At 37.7% G+C, this 18,735-nt stretch overlaps 1 protein-coding gene across 2 annotated transcripts in view; it reads left to right on the forward strand.

Moving 5' to 3' along the window:
- The window catches only part of LOC150079161 (centromere protein X-like), an 87,299-nt gene that overhangs the window by 37,143 nt on the left and 31,421 nt on the right, over window positions 1-18,735 (forward strand). Inside the window, exon 3 of one of the 2 annotated variants that reach the window (XM_090383526.1) lies at window positions 3,111-3,164. The exons of the other annotated variant lie outside the window; for it this stretch is intronic. Within the exon in view, the coding sequence (XP_090239652.1) occupies window positions 3,111-3,164 (54 nt within the window). The remainder of the gene's footprint in view (window positions 1-3,110; window positions 3,165-18,735) is intronic. 2 annotated transcript variants of the gene reach the window in all.

Genomic DNA, 18,735 nt, shown 5'->3' on the forward strand with positions numbered 1-18,735 from the left:
TATGCACGATTCGCCTTTGTGTTTACAAGAAATGGCAGTCCAATGCGGAATCACCCCAACCGAACGCAACACGATAGGAATGAAGAGAAGATTCTGAAAATGTATTTATGTTTTTTTATATCAGTGAAGGGGAAACACATTTCACCGTAATGACGTAAAAACCAACACAATTCCAGCTATCGATATTATCGCAAATGCAATTAGATCGAGTTTACTACCAGTTTATAACAGATTCCAGTAGCAGTTTTTATTGTTTTATGGTAGTAACCCCTAGAACTGTGCTTTAGTAAAATATGAGGTGTTAATATGTATCTCTGCCTTTACGGTGTTTTTTATTCATTGCTACATTGCATTAGGGAATAAAGCATTGTGCTTTATTCCCTAAAAATGAGTAAAATACTTAAAAGGTGTGAAAAGGAAGCGTCCTGGTGAAGACACTGCAGATTCAGAGAGAAAAAGAAAAGCAATATCGATAAACAGAGGCGGACTGGGTCAAAAATTTTTACCCGAGAAAATTTATAATGGCCTCATATGGTTTATGGCCAAAATCACACCGGCCTCCGGCCTACCAGAGTTTCCTGGTAAGGCTTATGGCCAGTTCGCCTCGTTGATAGAAAAAAAATATGAAATTGTGAAACGCTTTGAGCGAAATGAAAGACCATGTGATATTGCATGTGCTACAGACCTAAATGAGGCAACCCTGAGAATTACAAAGAATGCAGAGAAAATAAAAACAACTTTCATAGCAGGAACAACTCAAAGTGTAATTAAAATCTATTAGATCAAGACACAAAGAATTGGAAGAGATGGAACGGCTGTCATCTGTTTGGATAGAAAATCAAACAAAAAACAAGTTTGCTTACGATAGAAGCAAATGCATTAGCAATATTTTATTACGATTTTTTATTGTGTTTGGTAATGTTTGGTTACAAATGTGTGTTCAATCTTGGGTGGTCGGCACCTAACCCTATTTTTCCCATAGGGTCTGTTGTTTATATTGCATGATTTTGCATTGCACGGGGGTTTCTAGGAACACAACTATCGTGATATACGAGGACTGACTGTACACAATATTTGAAACAAAAAACATACATAAATTTTGTTCACTCAACATTTATTATGATTTATATTATGTATAGCTTATGCAAAATATAACAAATGTGGATTTTTTAAAAATTTATTAACTATAAGTTAAGTTTATAAGTGAACATCTCATTGTTAAGATATCAATTCATTGCATTGAACCTCATGGTAATATTACAGCATTAATTCATTTCTTTGTTTGCTTCAGACAACCTAGAGAAGGAATGGCTTACCTATGAAATGAATATTCCAAGTGGTATGCAAGAGTAATTTATTCTAATTTTATATTTCTTTCTAAATAGGTAAATAACCTCTGATGCAAGAAGATTTCTTTGTTTTGTTTTTATGCCACTCATTGTCAAAGTTCATTTCATTGTTTACTTCGGAGTTGAGTACTTCTGCACTCAGTTTTTTTGAGAGGAGATGTTTTTGGTTTGCTGTACCAACTTAAGAGAAATCTGATTTAAGGAAATTCTGATTGAGAAGTGTTTAATCTGCTTTGTGATAAGTTGAGACAGCTAGTATTAATTTTTTTATTTCCTTCACATGAGCAAGATTTTAATATACGTAGTACATTAAAAAGTTTCTGGAATCACGTGCTGGTATTTAAATGATTTGTGCTGCAGCCATAAGGTTTCATGGGACATTAGTGCATACGCATGCCAAGTGGGAACTGGCTTGACTGCTTCACTTGTGTGTTATAGTTGATTGATTTCAGAATGTTGTGGTTTAAACAGCTTTGAACTTGGGAAAACTGCAACAGGGACACTTGCAAACATTACAGAAAGTTATGGAGATGATGCTTTGAAGAAAACAGCACTTTATGAATGGTCTAATCAGTTTAAAAATGGACAGAAAACACTGGAAGATGAATCTCACTCTTTGTTTCATGTTTCATTACTCCCTTCAACATCATGAAGCAAAAAAAAATGTCACGAAAGTGAAGGAATTCATGCGAAATGATAGGCGAATGACTTGTTGAGATTGAACTATCTGTGGGCTCAGTACATACAATCCTGACACAAGATTTAAGGATTCATTGCATGTGTGTGCAAAGTTTGTCCCATATTGATGTTGAATGATCAAATGGACTGCAGAAAAGCCATTGCAGGTGATTTGTTTGAAAAACCTATGCTGATCAGAGCTTCTTAAGAAAAGTGATCACTGCGTTTGGATGTTTGCCTACAACCACCAAAACAAGGTGGAATCATCCAGGTAACACACAAAAGTATCCCCACAGTTCAAGAAGTCTTATGCAACAAAATCCAACATCAAAATCATGCTGATTGTTTTTTCAAAGATGAGTGCATTGTGACTACGGGGAGAAGCATTACTGCTGCTTACTACATTGAGGTTTTTACATGTTTTCATGAGAATTTGAAGTAAAGACAACCTCGAATGGATGGATCCAGCACCATGACAATGCATTCAGTCACATGGCAGTTCAGAATTTCTTGGGTGAAAAAAAAAATCACAGGCTTGCAAGTCTTCCTGCTCCCTGGACCTCGCACTGTCTGACTCCTGGCTGTTCCTTAAACTGAAAATGGGGCTCTGGGGCCATTGTTTAGCTGTAGTGGATGACATCAAAGACAACATTGAAGCTGAGTAATATGCCCTAAAAACAATTTTAAAGAATGTTTCAAAGTTTGGGCAGACAGGTGGAACAAGAGTGTGTGTGTGTGTGTGTGTGTGTGTGTGTGTGTGTGTATACGCCTTTTTGTGTACGCGTGTGTATGTGCACGCACACACACACACACACACACACACACACACACACACACACACAAAAAGGCGTACACACACGCACACAGAGGGAAGGTACTTTGAAGGTGATTAGGTTAGTAAGACCAACTCTTTGCTCAATAAACTTTCTTAGTAAAATTCAAGGAACTTTTTTGAATTTACCTCATATGCGTGATTTTAATATAACTTCTTTTGTAATAAAAGGTGTTTTTTTTAGACAATATTTGATTTTTCTATGAATTAATGTAATCTGTAATACTTTTTTTTTTTTTTTTTTAAACTAGTGAGACAAGATGCATTGGATGTGTTTACAGAATTAATGCGAGTATTTGTTGCAGGTAATTTCCTTAGACTTGTAAAATAAACATTGGATTGAAGCAGGTTGAATGAAATTTTGTTTCACAGGCTATCATTTCTGGAAAATTAATCTTTGTCATATAATTAACTAGACTTAGTAGTTGGGGGGGGGTATTGATGATTGAAAGTTTTATTGCCAGATAACCATCCTAATACTAACCTTAGAAACTGAAATAGTGCTGTCTATGTCTGCTGTTAAGTGTAATTATCTGTAAAAATCATATAAATTTACTTTTCTATTTTTGAGTAGTTTGAAGCCAAAATCTCATGCATGAAACACTTTTACATATTAAAAAAAAACATTTTTTATAGCAAGCAGTAGTGGGAGTTAACATAGCTCTGTGCAGAAATTTAAATTGCTTGCTAAAGCAGCTAATGCTGACATAATAATAATGTCAAAAACACACTGTCAATATGATGTTATCATCATACAAATTAGTCCCTCTGGACTGTCATCCTTCTAAGTGCCACTGTTTCTCCCCTTCTTGCTATCCTGTTTTCTATTATGTCTTTAGCCCTAGCCAGAGTAAGCCCTCTTTCCTGTAATGCTTTTTCGAAATTATCAATCCACCTTTCTCTGGGATAATTATCATTAATTTTTGCTTCATATATTTTAGATAAAAAAATTTCCCTTCACCCATCCTTTCTATATGAACATACCATCTTTTGTTTCACTTACCTTTGACTGGTATTTGTTGCCCCATGATTTTTTTTCTTATTTCTTCACTTATAATATGGTCTTGCCATTGCTTCCACCTGTTAGTTCCACTTATTTTTCTTAAAACTCATTTATTTCTCACAGTTTTCCAATTTTTGATCAATTTATTTCTTACCCTTATAGGTTAAAACAGGCTTAAAAAACTCTGTTATAAATAGTTAAATTTGTCTTTTGACTCATTTCTCTTTGCTTCAAATGAATTTAACCGACTTATTATTTTATTGTTTATTTCTATGTTTAATCTTTTTTATCTTCATTAAAGAGACTGTTTCTGCACTTTGAAGGCGATAAGATTAGTATAATTATTAACTTGATCCAATTGTTCGTTAGTCTACAGTAAGAGTTTTTCTTTGTCTCTCCCAAATTTTATAACTGTTTCTTGATTAACTAATTTTCATGCCAAATTCTCTCTGCAACCTTTCTCTAATTTAATTAAAAATTCTCAAAGATCTTAGAAGCTACTATTTAATAGCACAATATCATCCATATATAATAATAATAAGGGGAACGATGTTCCAGTTGTTACGACACTGGACTACCAGCCTGATGGACCTGGGTTAGAATCTTGCTTTGGCAGAAGCGGACATGGCTCCATCACACTTGAAGACTAGTATAATAATAATAGTAATAAATTAGAATAATAAAAACGAAAAATATATAATAATAAAATAAACATTGCGAAAGTTGCTCCAGTGGACCTACCTTCCCCAAGGTTGGAGTGACAGCTAAGGCAGTTAGTGGTGTCACTCCCAAGAACTAACACTACCACTGGACGTATGCTGAAGCCGAAAAGGTCCACCTCCATAGATGGATGATGTTAAAGAGAAATAATAATCGTACTGAATCAAGTGTGGCGCAGGATAAAGTCACTTGTCGTTGGGCCTTAGGTAGAGGGGTCGGCTTGAAATGTCAGAGACAGTCCCCTTGAGGAAGACAGTGGAGCAATGGCGTGCTGTCCCTCATATGGCTACCACAAGAAAAGGGCAAGACCATCCAGTTCCATCAACTGAAAGTGCTTCCTGCACAACTGCACTAGCGACCACCCAGGAAGGAAGAAAACGGCAATGCATGAAGTGGAGCATCAAAATGAATACGTACATCATCCGAGCATACTATGAAATAACCAAGCTAGAGTCCAATATGAAGATGTACAGGTCGAGACTACATACTAAGTGATTGGAACGATTCCTGGATATTCAGGTCACCGAATAGCGGCTGAAGTGGAAAGAGACAGTCATGATATTCAGAATAGAAGATGAGTGGAAGAAGGCCCTAACAGAATTCAAAGGAATGGACTCCACAAAAGCCCACGTGATACTGAATCAGAGACCCTGTGGATAGTCACAGACCACCTCAATTCGAAAATAATACCACATTACCTCAACAACAATGGTGCAACACTGGAGGCCATCCACACAGCTGTATAACTGTGCTGTCATAGCAACAACTAGGATTAATGGCAGAGAAATAAGAGACCAGCAGCAGAACCAAAAAATACAGAACCGCCAGCATGGGAAAGAAGACTTCAGCAGAAGATAGGAGAATTGCATTAGCATTAGTAGAGGCATTTGATGCAAGAAAGCAAGCTTATGCAGCATCAGCCAAAAAAAAAAAAAAAAACCCCCACTTCCACTTCACCCCTCTGTTCGTTCAAAATACCTGTCCAGCTGAGCCTTAAACTTATTTAGGCTATCAACCTCCACCACAAGGGATGGAAGTCTGTTCCACCAACCAACCACCCGCTGGCTAAAGGCAAATTTCCGCACGTCTATCCTACATCTGTCTTTCCTCAATTTGAATTTATGCCCTCTCAGGTGATTTTTCTGAGCTAGAGGAAGAATCCCATCAGCATTGAGCATGCTTAAACCATTCAAGGCTTTATACACCTCTATCAGATCACCTCACTGGTGCCTAGTCTCCAGACACTGTAATTTGCAAAACTTAAGCCTTTCTTCGTAAGAGCACCCCTTTGTTCCATTCACTAATCTTGTTGCCCTTCTCTGTACTCGTTCCAGCAGCTCTACATCCTTCTTGAAATGAGGCCTCCAGACCTGTATACAGTACTCTAGGTGTGGCCTGACCATTGCCTTATACAATGGAATAATCACTTCCTTATCCCTGCTGGAAAAATTCCTGTATATCATTGACAATACTCCATGAGCTACTCTTGCAGCTCGTCTGCACTGCTCAGAAAACTTCATATCTGCCTGCACAACCACCCCCAAGTCCCTTTCATTCTCTACCACTGTCAGTGTAGTACCACAGAGTTGATACATTGCTCTGGGGTTGCTGTTTCCCATGTGTGGTACTTTACATTTGTCAATGTTAAACTTCATTTGCCACCTCTCAGCCCATCTGCTCAACCTTTCCAGATCCTGTTGCAGCAGCATAGTGTCAGTAGTGTCCTTGACAACTCTGCCAACCTTTGTATCATCTGCAAACTTGGACATTAAGCTTGATATACCATCATCAATATCATTCATAAATACAGAAAACAACAATGGACCCAACACTGAGCCCTGAGGGACTCCACTAATAACATTAGTCCACGATGAGCAGTGTCCATTGATTACCACTCTCTGTCTTCTCCCCCTCAACCACCCCTTTATCCATAGCAGCAATTTGCCTCCAATGTCACACTGCTCCAATTTGTGTAGCAGTCTTCCATGTGCAACAGTATCAAAAGCCTTTCTAAGATCCAAGTATATAATATCAAAGTTATTCCCTGCATCCAGTTCTTTTGTGACTGCATCATAGTATCCAATCAAGTTGGTCAGGCAAGACTTCCCCTTAACAAAACCATGCTGTGTCTGAGCTATAACTGAAGTCTTGTCTAAATGATCCTGCAGTGCTTCTTTAACCAGTGCCTCCATTAATTTTCCTGGAACAGAAGTTAAGCTCACGGGTCTATAATTACTTGTGTCAGCCTTTGATCCTCCTTTGTGAATTGGGGTCACATTTGCAAATTTCCAGTCTATGGGTACCTCCCCTGAGTCCAAGGAAGCTCTCATTATTATGGCTAAGGGTTTGCTTACTTCCTTTGCTGCCTCCTTTAATATAACTGGATAGATCCCATCCACCCCGGGTGCCTTTCTTGTGTTTATCTTCAACAGTTTCTCCTCCACTTTACTCCCAGTTATTTCAAGATTCTGTAGCTTACTGCTAGAGTTGAATACACCTCTGGCATTCCCCTCGCTGAATAACTCTTCATGTGTGAATGTCGATGCAAAATATTCATTTAGTTTGTTAGCTACCTGAGCAGGATCATCAACACTTGACCCATCAATATCAAGTGGACCAATCTGATTCATCCCCTTCCTTCTAGAGTTTACATAAGTAAAGAACTGTTTGCTCTTTTTCTTTGCATCCCTTGCCAAGGATTTCTCGTAATCTGCCTTCGCCTGCCTAACCTCCTTTGTAACTTGGTTGCATATCAACTTGTATCTATCATAGGCTTCTGTGTCATGTGTTAATTTGTATGTATCCCATGCATTTTTCTTCTCTGCCATATGCCTCATTAGTTCATCTGACATCCATTTTGGCCTAAACCTTGAACAATATTTCTTAGTTGGTATGTAAAGCCTAGTAGCTTCCAAGATAAGTTCTTTGAATGCTTCCCATTTTGTATTTGCTGTTGGTAACATCATCAGTTGGTCCCACTGTATAGAATTTAAATACTGTCTCAGTCCATCGTAGTTGTCTTTACGGAAGCAATAACCCTTCCCTTTACCCCTAATGGTAGTTACCTCTTTGAGTAAATCCCACTTTAGCACACTGTGATCACTGCCACCTAGTGGTTCATTTATCTGCAGATTCTTAATGCATGAAGAATCACTGCTGATAATCAAATCAAGAGTATTACTCCCTCTAGTTGCCTCCCGAACATGCTGATGTAGAAAACAATCATCCAATAAATCCACAAAAGCCCTGCTAGTGTGTGAATAACCAGCCCCCAAATTCCAGTCAATATCTGGGAAATTAAAATCTCCCATTATAAGACTCTCTGATTTACTGGCCCACTCTATTTCCCTGTACAGTTCCTTATTATACTCATCAGAGTCATTAGGCCTATAGCACACTCCTACTCTCAATTTTGATCTCCCAATGCTTATGTCACACCAGACTGACTCAACACTGCACTGTCCGGCGATGTCGACTGGCTTCACTTCCTTGGACTTTATGTGTTTCTTAACTAATAGCATAACCCCTCCCCCCTTCCTATCCTGTCTATCCTTTCTGTAGACGTATATTCTTTTAAAATAATATACAAATAATTTTAATATTATATTCTACATCTTTTTGACTTGGCGCATTATAGCCTTAGATGCTAATGCGCCATAAAACAAACAAACAAACAAACCTTTCTGTAGACGTTGTACTCCCCAAATTGCAGTTCTGCATCCCTTATATCTGTGTGACACCATGTCTCTGATATCCCAACAATATTTGCCTTTGATGTTTTGAGCAATACCTCAAATTCATCAAATTTATTTACTAAACTCCTAGCATTGGTGTACACGCAAGTATACCTGCACCTGTTTCTATTCTTAGCTACCCTAACACAACCCATGTGTTTACTTGTACCGCAATGGCTCCCAGCAGTCTCTGAAATACCATGCATCTTGTTTTTCAGGCTTCTGCTCATTCTAATAGAAGCAGTGCAAGAATCTCTTTCACCTCTGCCAGTGGCTACTGTCAATCTATTGGTCTTTGTCTCCCCCCAAGCTAGCAGTTTTCCGACCCACCTAACACTACCTCGATAGCATCAGCAAATATTCTTGCACCCTTTCTATTTAAGTGTATCCCATCCCTGTAGAAGCAATCTCTCCTGTTAACAAGTACAGTCCAGGCTGAAAAAAATTCTACCCCTTGAGCCTTGCACAATCTTTCCAGGGCCGAATTGATCGACAAGGCTCTCATCATATACTCCCTCCTATCGTGTCTGGGCAGAATTGCAGACACTTTCAAATTCAACCCTAATTTTCGGCTTTTGTTCAACAGTGACCTGTACTTGTTAAGTAATTCTGCAGGTCTTCTACTCTTAATATTATTAGTGCCAACGTGCACAACTATATCACCTTTTGTGCCCTTAAAAGATGATATTCGCTCTACAACGTCATCAACCTTTGCTCCTGGCAGACATATCCTGGTCCTGTTCCACCTATCTTTTTTACAAAGCATGTTCTCCGTTTCCCTGACAATAGAGTCACCAACAACTACTAGTTCCTTCGGGACCAGCGCATTCTGCCTTGATGGTTGTCTCTGTGTCACACGATGTCCAAGTGCAAGCTCTGGCGTTGATGTGGGCAGCTGAGAGCTTGATGGGCCCCTCAATTTAGTTTCTTCGAGGGCATCCACCCTGTCCTTCAAGCTCTCATATAGGCCCCAAGAACGCCGAGTTGTTGCCTGATATCGATACACTCCTTGCATCGCGCACACACAAAGACATCCCCCTTGGCAGTATCATGTCCCGTACCCGATTTCTCTGCAAACATCAAGCAAACAGTGCATTTTATAAGGCTATGAGTCAGAGGACAACTGCCCCCCTCAGTTCTGCTCTGAGCCACAGCACTTCCATTAGCTTGAGCCTTTTGCTTTGCTGCTTTGGTCTGAGTCATGATTCTATTAATTTATTATGTTATGTTATTAATTATGTTAAATATAATTAATTATATTACGTTTGTAATCTAAGTCATTATATGTATTTATTTAAACGCACAATTTGACTGCTAACGAAGTTTAACTAACGCTATCTAGTACGGTATATAACTATCGTATCACAAAAGCGGGAAAATTACGAACGGTAGTGGAGTTGAAACACGTGGAAACCCTTACCGATACTTTTATGCAATTACAAGGCCGAGTAAAGAATAAATACACCAAATTAATCAGAAAATCACAAAATAATGTTATACTACTAAATTTAAATCAAAAGTTTTAGAAAAACAATAATTTCAAATCAATAAATAAGAAAAATCCACTTAGCGGCTTTGAACACGACCGTCTCTAGTAGCCTCGTCCTTGAGTCAAGATAAGCCAATTGACCCAGTACCAATGGGGTAATAAGAAGAAATCGATTGAAAAAATAAAGACCATCTTCAATAGAGACAGCATCCACAGCAAACACAAGACCAAAAATCCGAGAATAGGAGAATACATGGACACACACACACAGAAGCAGAACCTCCTTGCAATCAGTAAGGGACTATGGCGATACAAGAGAGCTCCCAGAGGAAAATAAACAACTGAATCTTCAACAGGATTCTTGGAGAAGGTGGGGAAAGACTGCCCACACAGAAGATGATCGAGGAGTTCTAGGGCAACATATGGAGCAATGAAGTAAGCAGGGGCTGCTCGTTGGTAGGCACTGTGGAACTGCAGCATTTCCAGCTTTTTAAATCTAAATATACAGTCAATGGAGTTATATGAAATTTTGTGAAGAACAGTGCAACGCAATGAATATTTTTATTAACAGGTCCTGCATATAGTATATTCATCCTCTGTTTCCAATAATCATTTCAATAATAAACAAATAAAAACACGATTGTTTTCAACTTTGAAATTTAACTGTACGTGGAACTGCACTCTACTCCCACATTTACACCCCCAGTGGTTGACTCAATGGTTAGTTGGCAGGTTGCCAAAATGCATTAGAGGTGATAAAAACGAGCCACAGGAACTATGGAGTGAGCAGTGCCGGTAATGCCAATGTTGTAAGCTTGACCAGTCAATTATAGCTTGTGATGACGCCCCAAATTCAAACGAATGCAGTGACATATTAGATAATCAAAGTGAACGGCCGCTGTTTTTGACGGTCATACATTTTTGCTGTTTTTGAGTGAATTAATGTTTTTATTGCAATTTAAAGGTAGGAAATCAAAGAACTTCTGTTTATGTATATTGAGAGTTTCAATTTTGTAAATTGAGTAGAAATTATGGAAATGATTAGTTTTTTTTCAGGGGGCAATTTTCAAGTTAGGGTTAAAAATTAAGACTTGGGGGGGGGGGAGATTAGGACTGGGTTAAGAAGCAGCACCCCCATACATCAGAGTCACAAGCCACTGCTGGAAATAAGACATAACAGCCGAGCTCCCTGGATAGAACTAGAATGGAAAAAAAACTACAAAGTATGTACAAAAGATGAGAGAGTGGGAGATTTGGGAGGAAAAAGTAAAACAGTTGATCGTGAACTCCGGGAATACATAATGTCCACAACTACTACAAGAAGCTCACTTGCACACACAAGCACTTAGCAGAGCAGTTCACCCAAATGATAAGGTACCCAAAGACAGTCCCGAAGTTTCTCACTCAAGAAATCACATATCTGCAGACCAAGATACAAGAAACCTGGCAAAATACAGGCCGATTACCTGTCTCCCAATGATGTATAAGATCCTGACCAGCTGCATAACCAAGAACATATCAGACCACTTGGAGGGCCAGAAAATAATGGCTGAACAGCAAAAAGGATGCAAGGAGCAATTAACCATAGATCCCGGAGTTATAGAGCAAGCCTACAAGAAGTGGCACAACCTGTACACGGTCTACATTGATTACCGCAAAGCCTTCGACTCCGTGCCTTATACCTGGCTAATAGAGGCTCTGAAGATCCACAAAGTCAATCCAACAGTAACAAACTTCCTAGAAGCAATGAAGGCGAAATAGAGTACCACCATTAAGGTCGAGAAAATCACAACCAGACCGATCCCCATCAGGAGAGGAATCTTACACGGAGATACTCTGAGCCCACTGTGGTTCTGTCTCAACCTGCTATCCACAAATAAATTTTTATTTGGCATTTAATAGATGCTAAGTGAGCAAAAGCATCTATCTTTCTTCTAGGCAATTCCCATTCCCACGTGGCATCTCACAGATGCCACAAAATGGAATGGGAATTCCATTTCATCTGTGAGGTGCCAGTGACAGCTTTCTAATCTTGCTATAGAGGTTTGATTTCACCAGCTAAATACAAGCAGCTGACAAAAATGCAGACATGCACATTATGTCTTGCTAGATGCTATGAACATCTGGATTTCAATCTGGTGATCAATAACCTTGAAAATTCTATTATTATTATTATTATATTATTATTATTAGTTTTATTTTATTATTATTATTAGTTTCTCTTGTGTATATATATTTTTGATATTGTTTATTGGGTTTAGCAAATAATAATAATGACAGTTTTGAATTTAGTGAAAAGGCTAAAAATCAATTTATAATTAAAATAAGAAAGGGGATCACACAGATATACCACACGAGTTTGTTAAAATTGAGGATGCAAGTGATTAAGTCTTAGTTAATCACCCTTAGGTGATCTAAGGCAGCAAGGAGGGATAAATACCCTTAGGGTGCTTATCCCTGCATGCTGCTGTTTCAGAAAACAAGTTCCTCTATTTTAAAACAGCAGCAAGTGGAAGATAAATACCTTAAGACTAACTATAGGAGGTTAGGCATGTCAATCACTGTGCAACGATCAATCAGAAGGTACCAGATTGTAAAGACTAACCGAAGAAATTTTTAAATATGTCATGTTTTTCTGAATATGAATATGTTACTGAACTTTTGTTGATGTGTGCATAATGCTTGTCTACTCTAAAATTTACTATATAAGTTAACCCTTCAATACTCAAACGAGGTCCAGGTGAACTACAACTTTTTTTATGTGGCAGTACTCTCTCGGTTGAAAAAATTTCAGAAACACTGTTCACAGTACCTTTCTAGGAAATTGTGCAGGTCTCATTTGTTTATTCTGTTTATGAATGGAATTTCAAAGAGGAGCTAATCCACTGAGGAAGACGGTGCAACTTGTTCTTGCCCTAGGTCTATATAAGACAAGCTAAGTTATGAAACTTCTACCTCTGTGGAACATGCAGCAGCCTATGGCAATGACCAGCCATTGAGTTGCTACTTCATTGTGGTTTTGCTCGTTGAATTGAAGTGACTTTCCACTGTGTATAGATTAGTTGTTATTCGATAATGAATGCCAAAGCTGAATCATTGGTCGGTGCATAAATTTTTACTAATAATAGTGATATGTGAATAGTATTGTCATAGTGGTACAAAGGTAAGTAATTTTAAAATTATTATTATTATTCTGTTTATTGACACTACACTGTAAATCAAGAATAAAACAGAGCCAACATTAATTTCTGTAAATATTGCCGAAAGGCAACAGAAATAAATCATTTATTCAGATCCAGTTTATCATTTCTATATGATTTGGTCACTTTAGATTATTTTTCACCATCCATAGAGTGGCGTCAAGGTAGTACTGTTATCTTTAAATTTTATTACTTGAATTTCACACCCTTATTGTAAAAATGATTTATTTTAATTTAATTAATTTATTAACTTTTAATTTATACATTTTATTAGTTGTGGTTATGTAAATTTCATTGTCGATAATTATAATTGTATTACTTTTGTTATTTGTCATGATATGAATAAAAGTACATCCAAATATATAAATATTTTTGAGGGGGCGCCAAATTGCAGTTGGTATGTGGGCACAACATTATCTAGGAATGCCCCAACTTCATGTCAGGCTTTACAATTACCCCTAGTTCTCTTTCATTCTCCACCACCTTGAGTGTGGTACCATCCAATTGGTGTATATTATTCTGGAATTACTGCTACCCATATGTTGTACTTTGCATTTATAAGTTGTCATTTCTCAGCCTACCTGCCTAATTTCTCTAGGGCTTGTTGCAGCAGTACACTTTGATTCTTGTCATTAACCACCCTGCCAACCTCTGTATCAACTGTGAACTTAGACAGTAAGCTTCCTATGCTTTCATCAATATTTTTAATAAATAATAAAAACAGTAAGAGGCCCAGCAGTCAACCATGAGAGACACCACTAATAACATTAGTCCAAGAAGAGCACTGCTTATTTATAACCACCCTCTGCCTTCTACCATCCTTTTATTATGCATGGATAATGCACACACACACACACACACACCATTTCTAGTTTTAATGCATTGTTTTAATTATATCTTCATATTGTGAATAACTTCATGAGTTGACATGGTATTGCACTACTTTTAATAAGTAATGCTTCACCTATGTTACTTATTCTTGGTGGATTCCACCACCCAGATGGCACTATTTCAAAGCTTATTGACTTCTCATCAGTGGGTGGGCAGGTACCCTGTTGTTGCAATAGTGACAACCCAGTTATGAAGTGCATTACCAATGCATAATTAAACTCCTTCATATGCTTAGTCATTTAGCCAAGAAATATCTTTTAGAGCAATCTATCATGTCCATCTTATCTGTATTAACGGTAACAGTGATCTGAACTAGTTGCTGATAAGCTGAATAAATATTTTGCATCCATATTCATACATGAGGAAGTTCTCAAGTTGAAGATACCAGTAGTCTAGTTAATACTGATTGAGAATTAAATGCTTTTATGATAACTGAGAAGGCACCAGGAGCTGATATCTATTCAATTCAGAAATCCACTGTTCTACAGAAATAAGTACTAGAACCTGCTGCCAGAATACTTTAATGTTTCAGCTTTTGATTACTCATAGAAACAAAACTGATATTATCATCAGGAATCATGCTTTCAAAACTAATCTGAGAAAGAATGGTATTCTTAACATACTAATAAATATCTCTCCCTTTCTCCATTTTGTAATTTGTACCTGCTTATTATTGTATAATTTATTATAGTCATTTAATTTTTTATGTTCTGTTATCTTGAATTCTGTATCATACGCTGTTATTGGCTTTGTTGTTGTGTGTGATGTTATCAATAAAATAAAACAAAATTATACTGAAGGAGGCAACAAAAGATCTAAGCAAAAGCTTAGATTTAGCTGTTATATTGAGAGCATCTTTGGACTGGCGACGTCTTCCCATAGATTGGAGATGTGCAAAAATCTTGCTTATTCATAAAGGTGGCCCAAAGGATGAACTTGATTGTATAGACCTGTCTGTTTGACTTGATGCCAGGAAAAATTATTGAGTCCTTTGTTAAAGATGTGATACAGGCTCATCTGAACAAGTATGGAATTATGATGGAATCATAGCATGGCTTTTTTACGGACAAATCATGTCTGGCTAATCTGATTAGATAATATGAGATTGTCAGTAAAGAACTGGGAGGGTGGAATAACTGTGAACAACATTTACACATATTTCAGTGAAGCTTTTCATACAGTCCAACATGAAAATTTTGAAGTATAAAAAATTGGAGTAGTGTGGCATTAAGGTCAAGTTACTACTATGGAGACAGACAGTACAGGCAGTTCCTGCTTTAAGAGTTTTTTTTTTTTCAAGTATCAACAAAATTGAAAATATGAACATTAATTGCATAAATAAATGCTAAACATTCACAAATACGGTATTTTCAAACCACATGCATAGCTATATAATACAGTACTACTGTGCGTGCATTTGTTTGTTCAGGCAGAAATAAGGAGGGAGGTCCAAATCTTAAAGAATTTTGGAAAGAAGTCCATATTTTAGATGCAATCAAAACTTAAATATTACTGTGGTCAAATTTCATTGTTGAAAACGTAATCCCCGTTTTTAACGTTACGTCTATGGGAAATAAATTCCTGCTTTACGAGTGCACACTAGGAATGAATTAACTCATAAAGTTGGGAACTACCTGTAGTTATAAATGGCTATTCCCTTCCTAAATAAGGGTTATTGGTGAATTCCCACACAGTTCGTTTCTTGCTCCTTGCTGTTTTTAATATTCATTGTGAACATTGATATAGGTACGTCAAGTTTAATGTCAATGTTTATTAATGAATACAAAAGTGGACAGGGTAATTAATGACAGTAATTATGGTATTCTCCTTCAGCAAGACTTAGATGAATTATTTGGATGGGCTGAGAAATTGCACCTGTAGTTTAGTATTGTCATAAAGGGACTGTTGACCCAACAGATGTAAAATAATTTAAATCAAGATCACAGTAACACAAGTACTTACCAGTTTACATTCTACAACTCAAATGGTATATTTAAATTGAAATGTACTCTATGGTATGTCCACATATTCTATAGATTTCAATAGCCATATAGTCATCCAAATTTAACTTTAAAATTTGGAACAATAATAAATTAGTATCATTGACATAAAATTAATAATAATGTCAAATATACCAAATATAAATCAGATCATAATTAATATTATGGTGCACTCAGGACACCAAAATTTTGACCAATAATCATTAGCTTATTACTAAAATGGTAATATACAAGAGGCATTTTAAAAGTTTGTGGCTTGAGTATGAAGGGTTTATTTTGAGGAGTCTGGTAACATGCTATTTTTCAGTGCAGTCCCCTTTGGAGAGAATACACTTTTGCCACTGATGATGCAATGCAATAATTCTAGCTGTGAAGAACTTCTCCTGGGTCTCCAGGAATACATCCACTGCAGCACTAATGTCACTGTCAGTGACATTAGTGCTGGAGGAAAACAGATGCCAGCCAGGTATTTTTCAAATTAGGAAACAAATGAAAATCCAGTGGTGTTAGATCTGTGTGAATATGGGGGGATAGTCCAAGATTTTAAAGCTGCATTTGTGCAGTACTTAGTACTGTGCTTGGGTTGGAGGTTGAGAAGACGAAAGAAGATATTTGTTAACATTGGACTTGAACTTCTGTAGACTAATTTTCAGGAAATACATATGTTGTTGTTGTTTGGTTTTTAGGAGCATTAGCAACTAAGGCCATATTGCTCCGGGAATATGTGGCGGTCATTCCCTGACCTTTCCGCATCCTCCGTATTTGGCGGCTCATGGGCTTGAACCCAGGTCTAATCAAGAAGCGTGTGCTATGCACTGCCTCTCCTGCCCACCTGGCTACGGAGGCGCCCAAAAATACGAATGAAGGAAGGTTGTTCCAGAAAATGGCAGTTGAATGAATAAACGAGGAAGATGAAAAGTTGGTTCTGTGAGTTTCAATGAGTTTCAAGTTGGACAGTAAATGGATGGTCGCTGATGGCGGCACGAGTTCGGACTGTTTTGAAAGAGAGAGAGGGAATTATAGAAGCCAATTCAGAAGAACAGTGCCCATGAAAGTATCTGTACAAGAGGCGTGCAGCAAACACAATACGTCTATGAGACAGCGAGTGGAGAGATTCTGTTAGAGATGAATCATTAATTAACCTAACTGCCCTCTTCTGAATGGAATCAAGAAGCATGAGAGCGGTTTTGGGGGCACCACCCCAGATGTGGGAACAATATTCAATGGCAGGGCAGATTTGCGATTTGTACAGAGTGAGCAGCTGTTTGGAAGAAAAGTAACGGCAAGAGCGAAAGAGAAAACCACGTTTTTTAGATGCAGAGGAAGCAATATTTGTAATGTGCTTATGCCAAGAGAGATTAGAAGTCAGGGTAATCCCCAAAAGAGATATATCATTTTGCCTAGAAATTGGAATGTCACTAAAGATAAGCATAGCAGAAGAATCCTTTTTGCAAGATATAAGACAAGACTGAGTTTTAGAAGGGTTGAAATCAACTAAGTTGTCTTTGCCCCACTGGAGAATTACCTGAAGATCAGCATTTAAGGAATTGGAAGCAGATTTTTGAGAAGTTGAAGCTGATTGAGCAGGGCAAGGTTTCTCAAAATGGAAAGTAGAATGCAATGTGCTATCATCGGCAAAACTATAGATAGGATTTTCAGTCAATGGAAGAAGGTCATTAATATACAAGAAGAAAAGAGTGGGGGAAAGAACTGAACCTTGGGGGACACCGGCATTAGTGGAGAAGTTAGAAGACAGAGAGCCATCTACCATCACCCTCAGTGAGCGATCAGAGAGAAAACTGAATAACCAATTACTAAAAACAGTTGGCAAACCATAAGATGGAAGCTTGTTTAGAAGACCTTTATGCCAAACACGATCGAAAGCCTTTGAGATATCAAGAGCAACTACTTGTGTTTCACCGAACCTTTCCATTGAATTAGTCCATAAATGGGTGACATAAGCCAGAATATCACCAGTGGATCGACACTGATGGAATCCATACTGGCGATCGTTGATCAGACGGAAGGTTTCTAGGTAGTTTAAGAGTTGGCAGTTAATTGATTTCTCTATTACTTTAGAAAGAGTAGAAGTAATTGCAATGGAACGATAATTGGATGGGAAGGATTTGTCACCCTTTTTAGGAATTGACTGGATATGAGCAAATTTCCGAGTAGAAGGAAAAACACCTTTGGAATAAGAAAGTGAAAAAAGGCAGCAAAGAATAGGAGTAAGTTCAGGAGCACAGGTTTTGAGAACAAGTGGAGAAATACCATTGGGACCTGGAGCTTTCTTAGCATCAAGATTCGTCAAAATCTTTCTGACATCCTTTTGACGGAAGACCACAGGAGGCATTGAATGGAGCGTGTTGGGAATGGTGGGAGGTGTTTTACTAAGATCATTAATACATGAGTTGGAAAAAAAAAAATGGGATGCTAGCAGGTCAGCTTTATCCTTCGCTGAAGTGACAACAGAACCATCTGGTTTTGACAGAGGTGGGCAAAAGTTGCGGCCAATAGCTTTGACAAGAGACCAGAATGCTCAGCTACCATTAGAGCAAGAAGCAAGTTTTCTACTCTTAGCCTGTTCAAAGTCTAGTTTGGACTGATTAATAACTGCTTTACAATTGTTGCGAGCATTGGTGTAGGCAGAAAATGAAACTGAAGAATCAGAAACAAGCCAATTACGATATGCAACATTCTTCTCTTGAACAGCCTTAGCACATTTATTGGAAAACCAAGGTTTAGATAAAGGACGAGATTTTAAAGTGGAGTGTGGGATAAAGGATTCCATTCCTGCAAGAATAATTTCACTGACACGATCCGAGCAAACGTTGACATC

This window comes from Mastigoproctus giganteus, chromosome 10, assembly GCF_048544385.1.
Source record: "Mastigoproctus giganteus isolate SK-2022 chromosome 10, ASM4854438v1, whole genome shotgun sequence".
Classification (NCBI taxonomy): Eukaryota; Metazoa; Arthropoda; class Arachnida; order Uropygi; family Thelyphonidae; genus Mastigoproctus; species Mastigoproctus giganteus.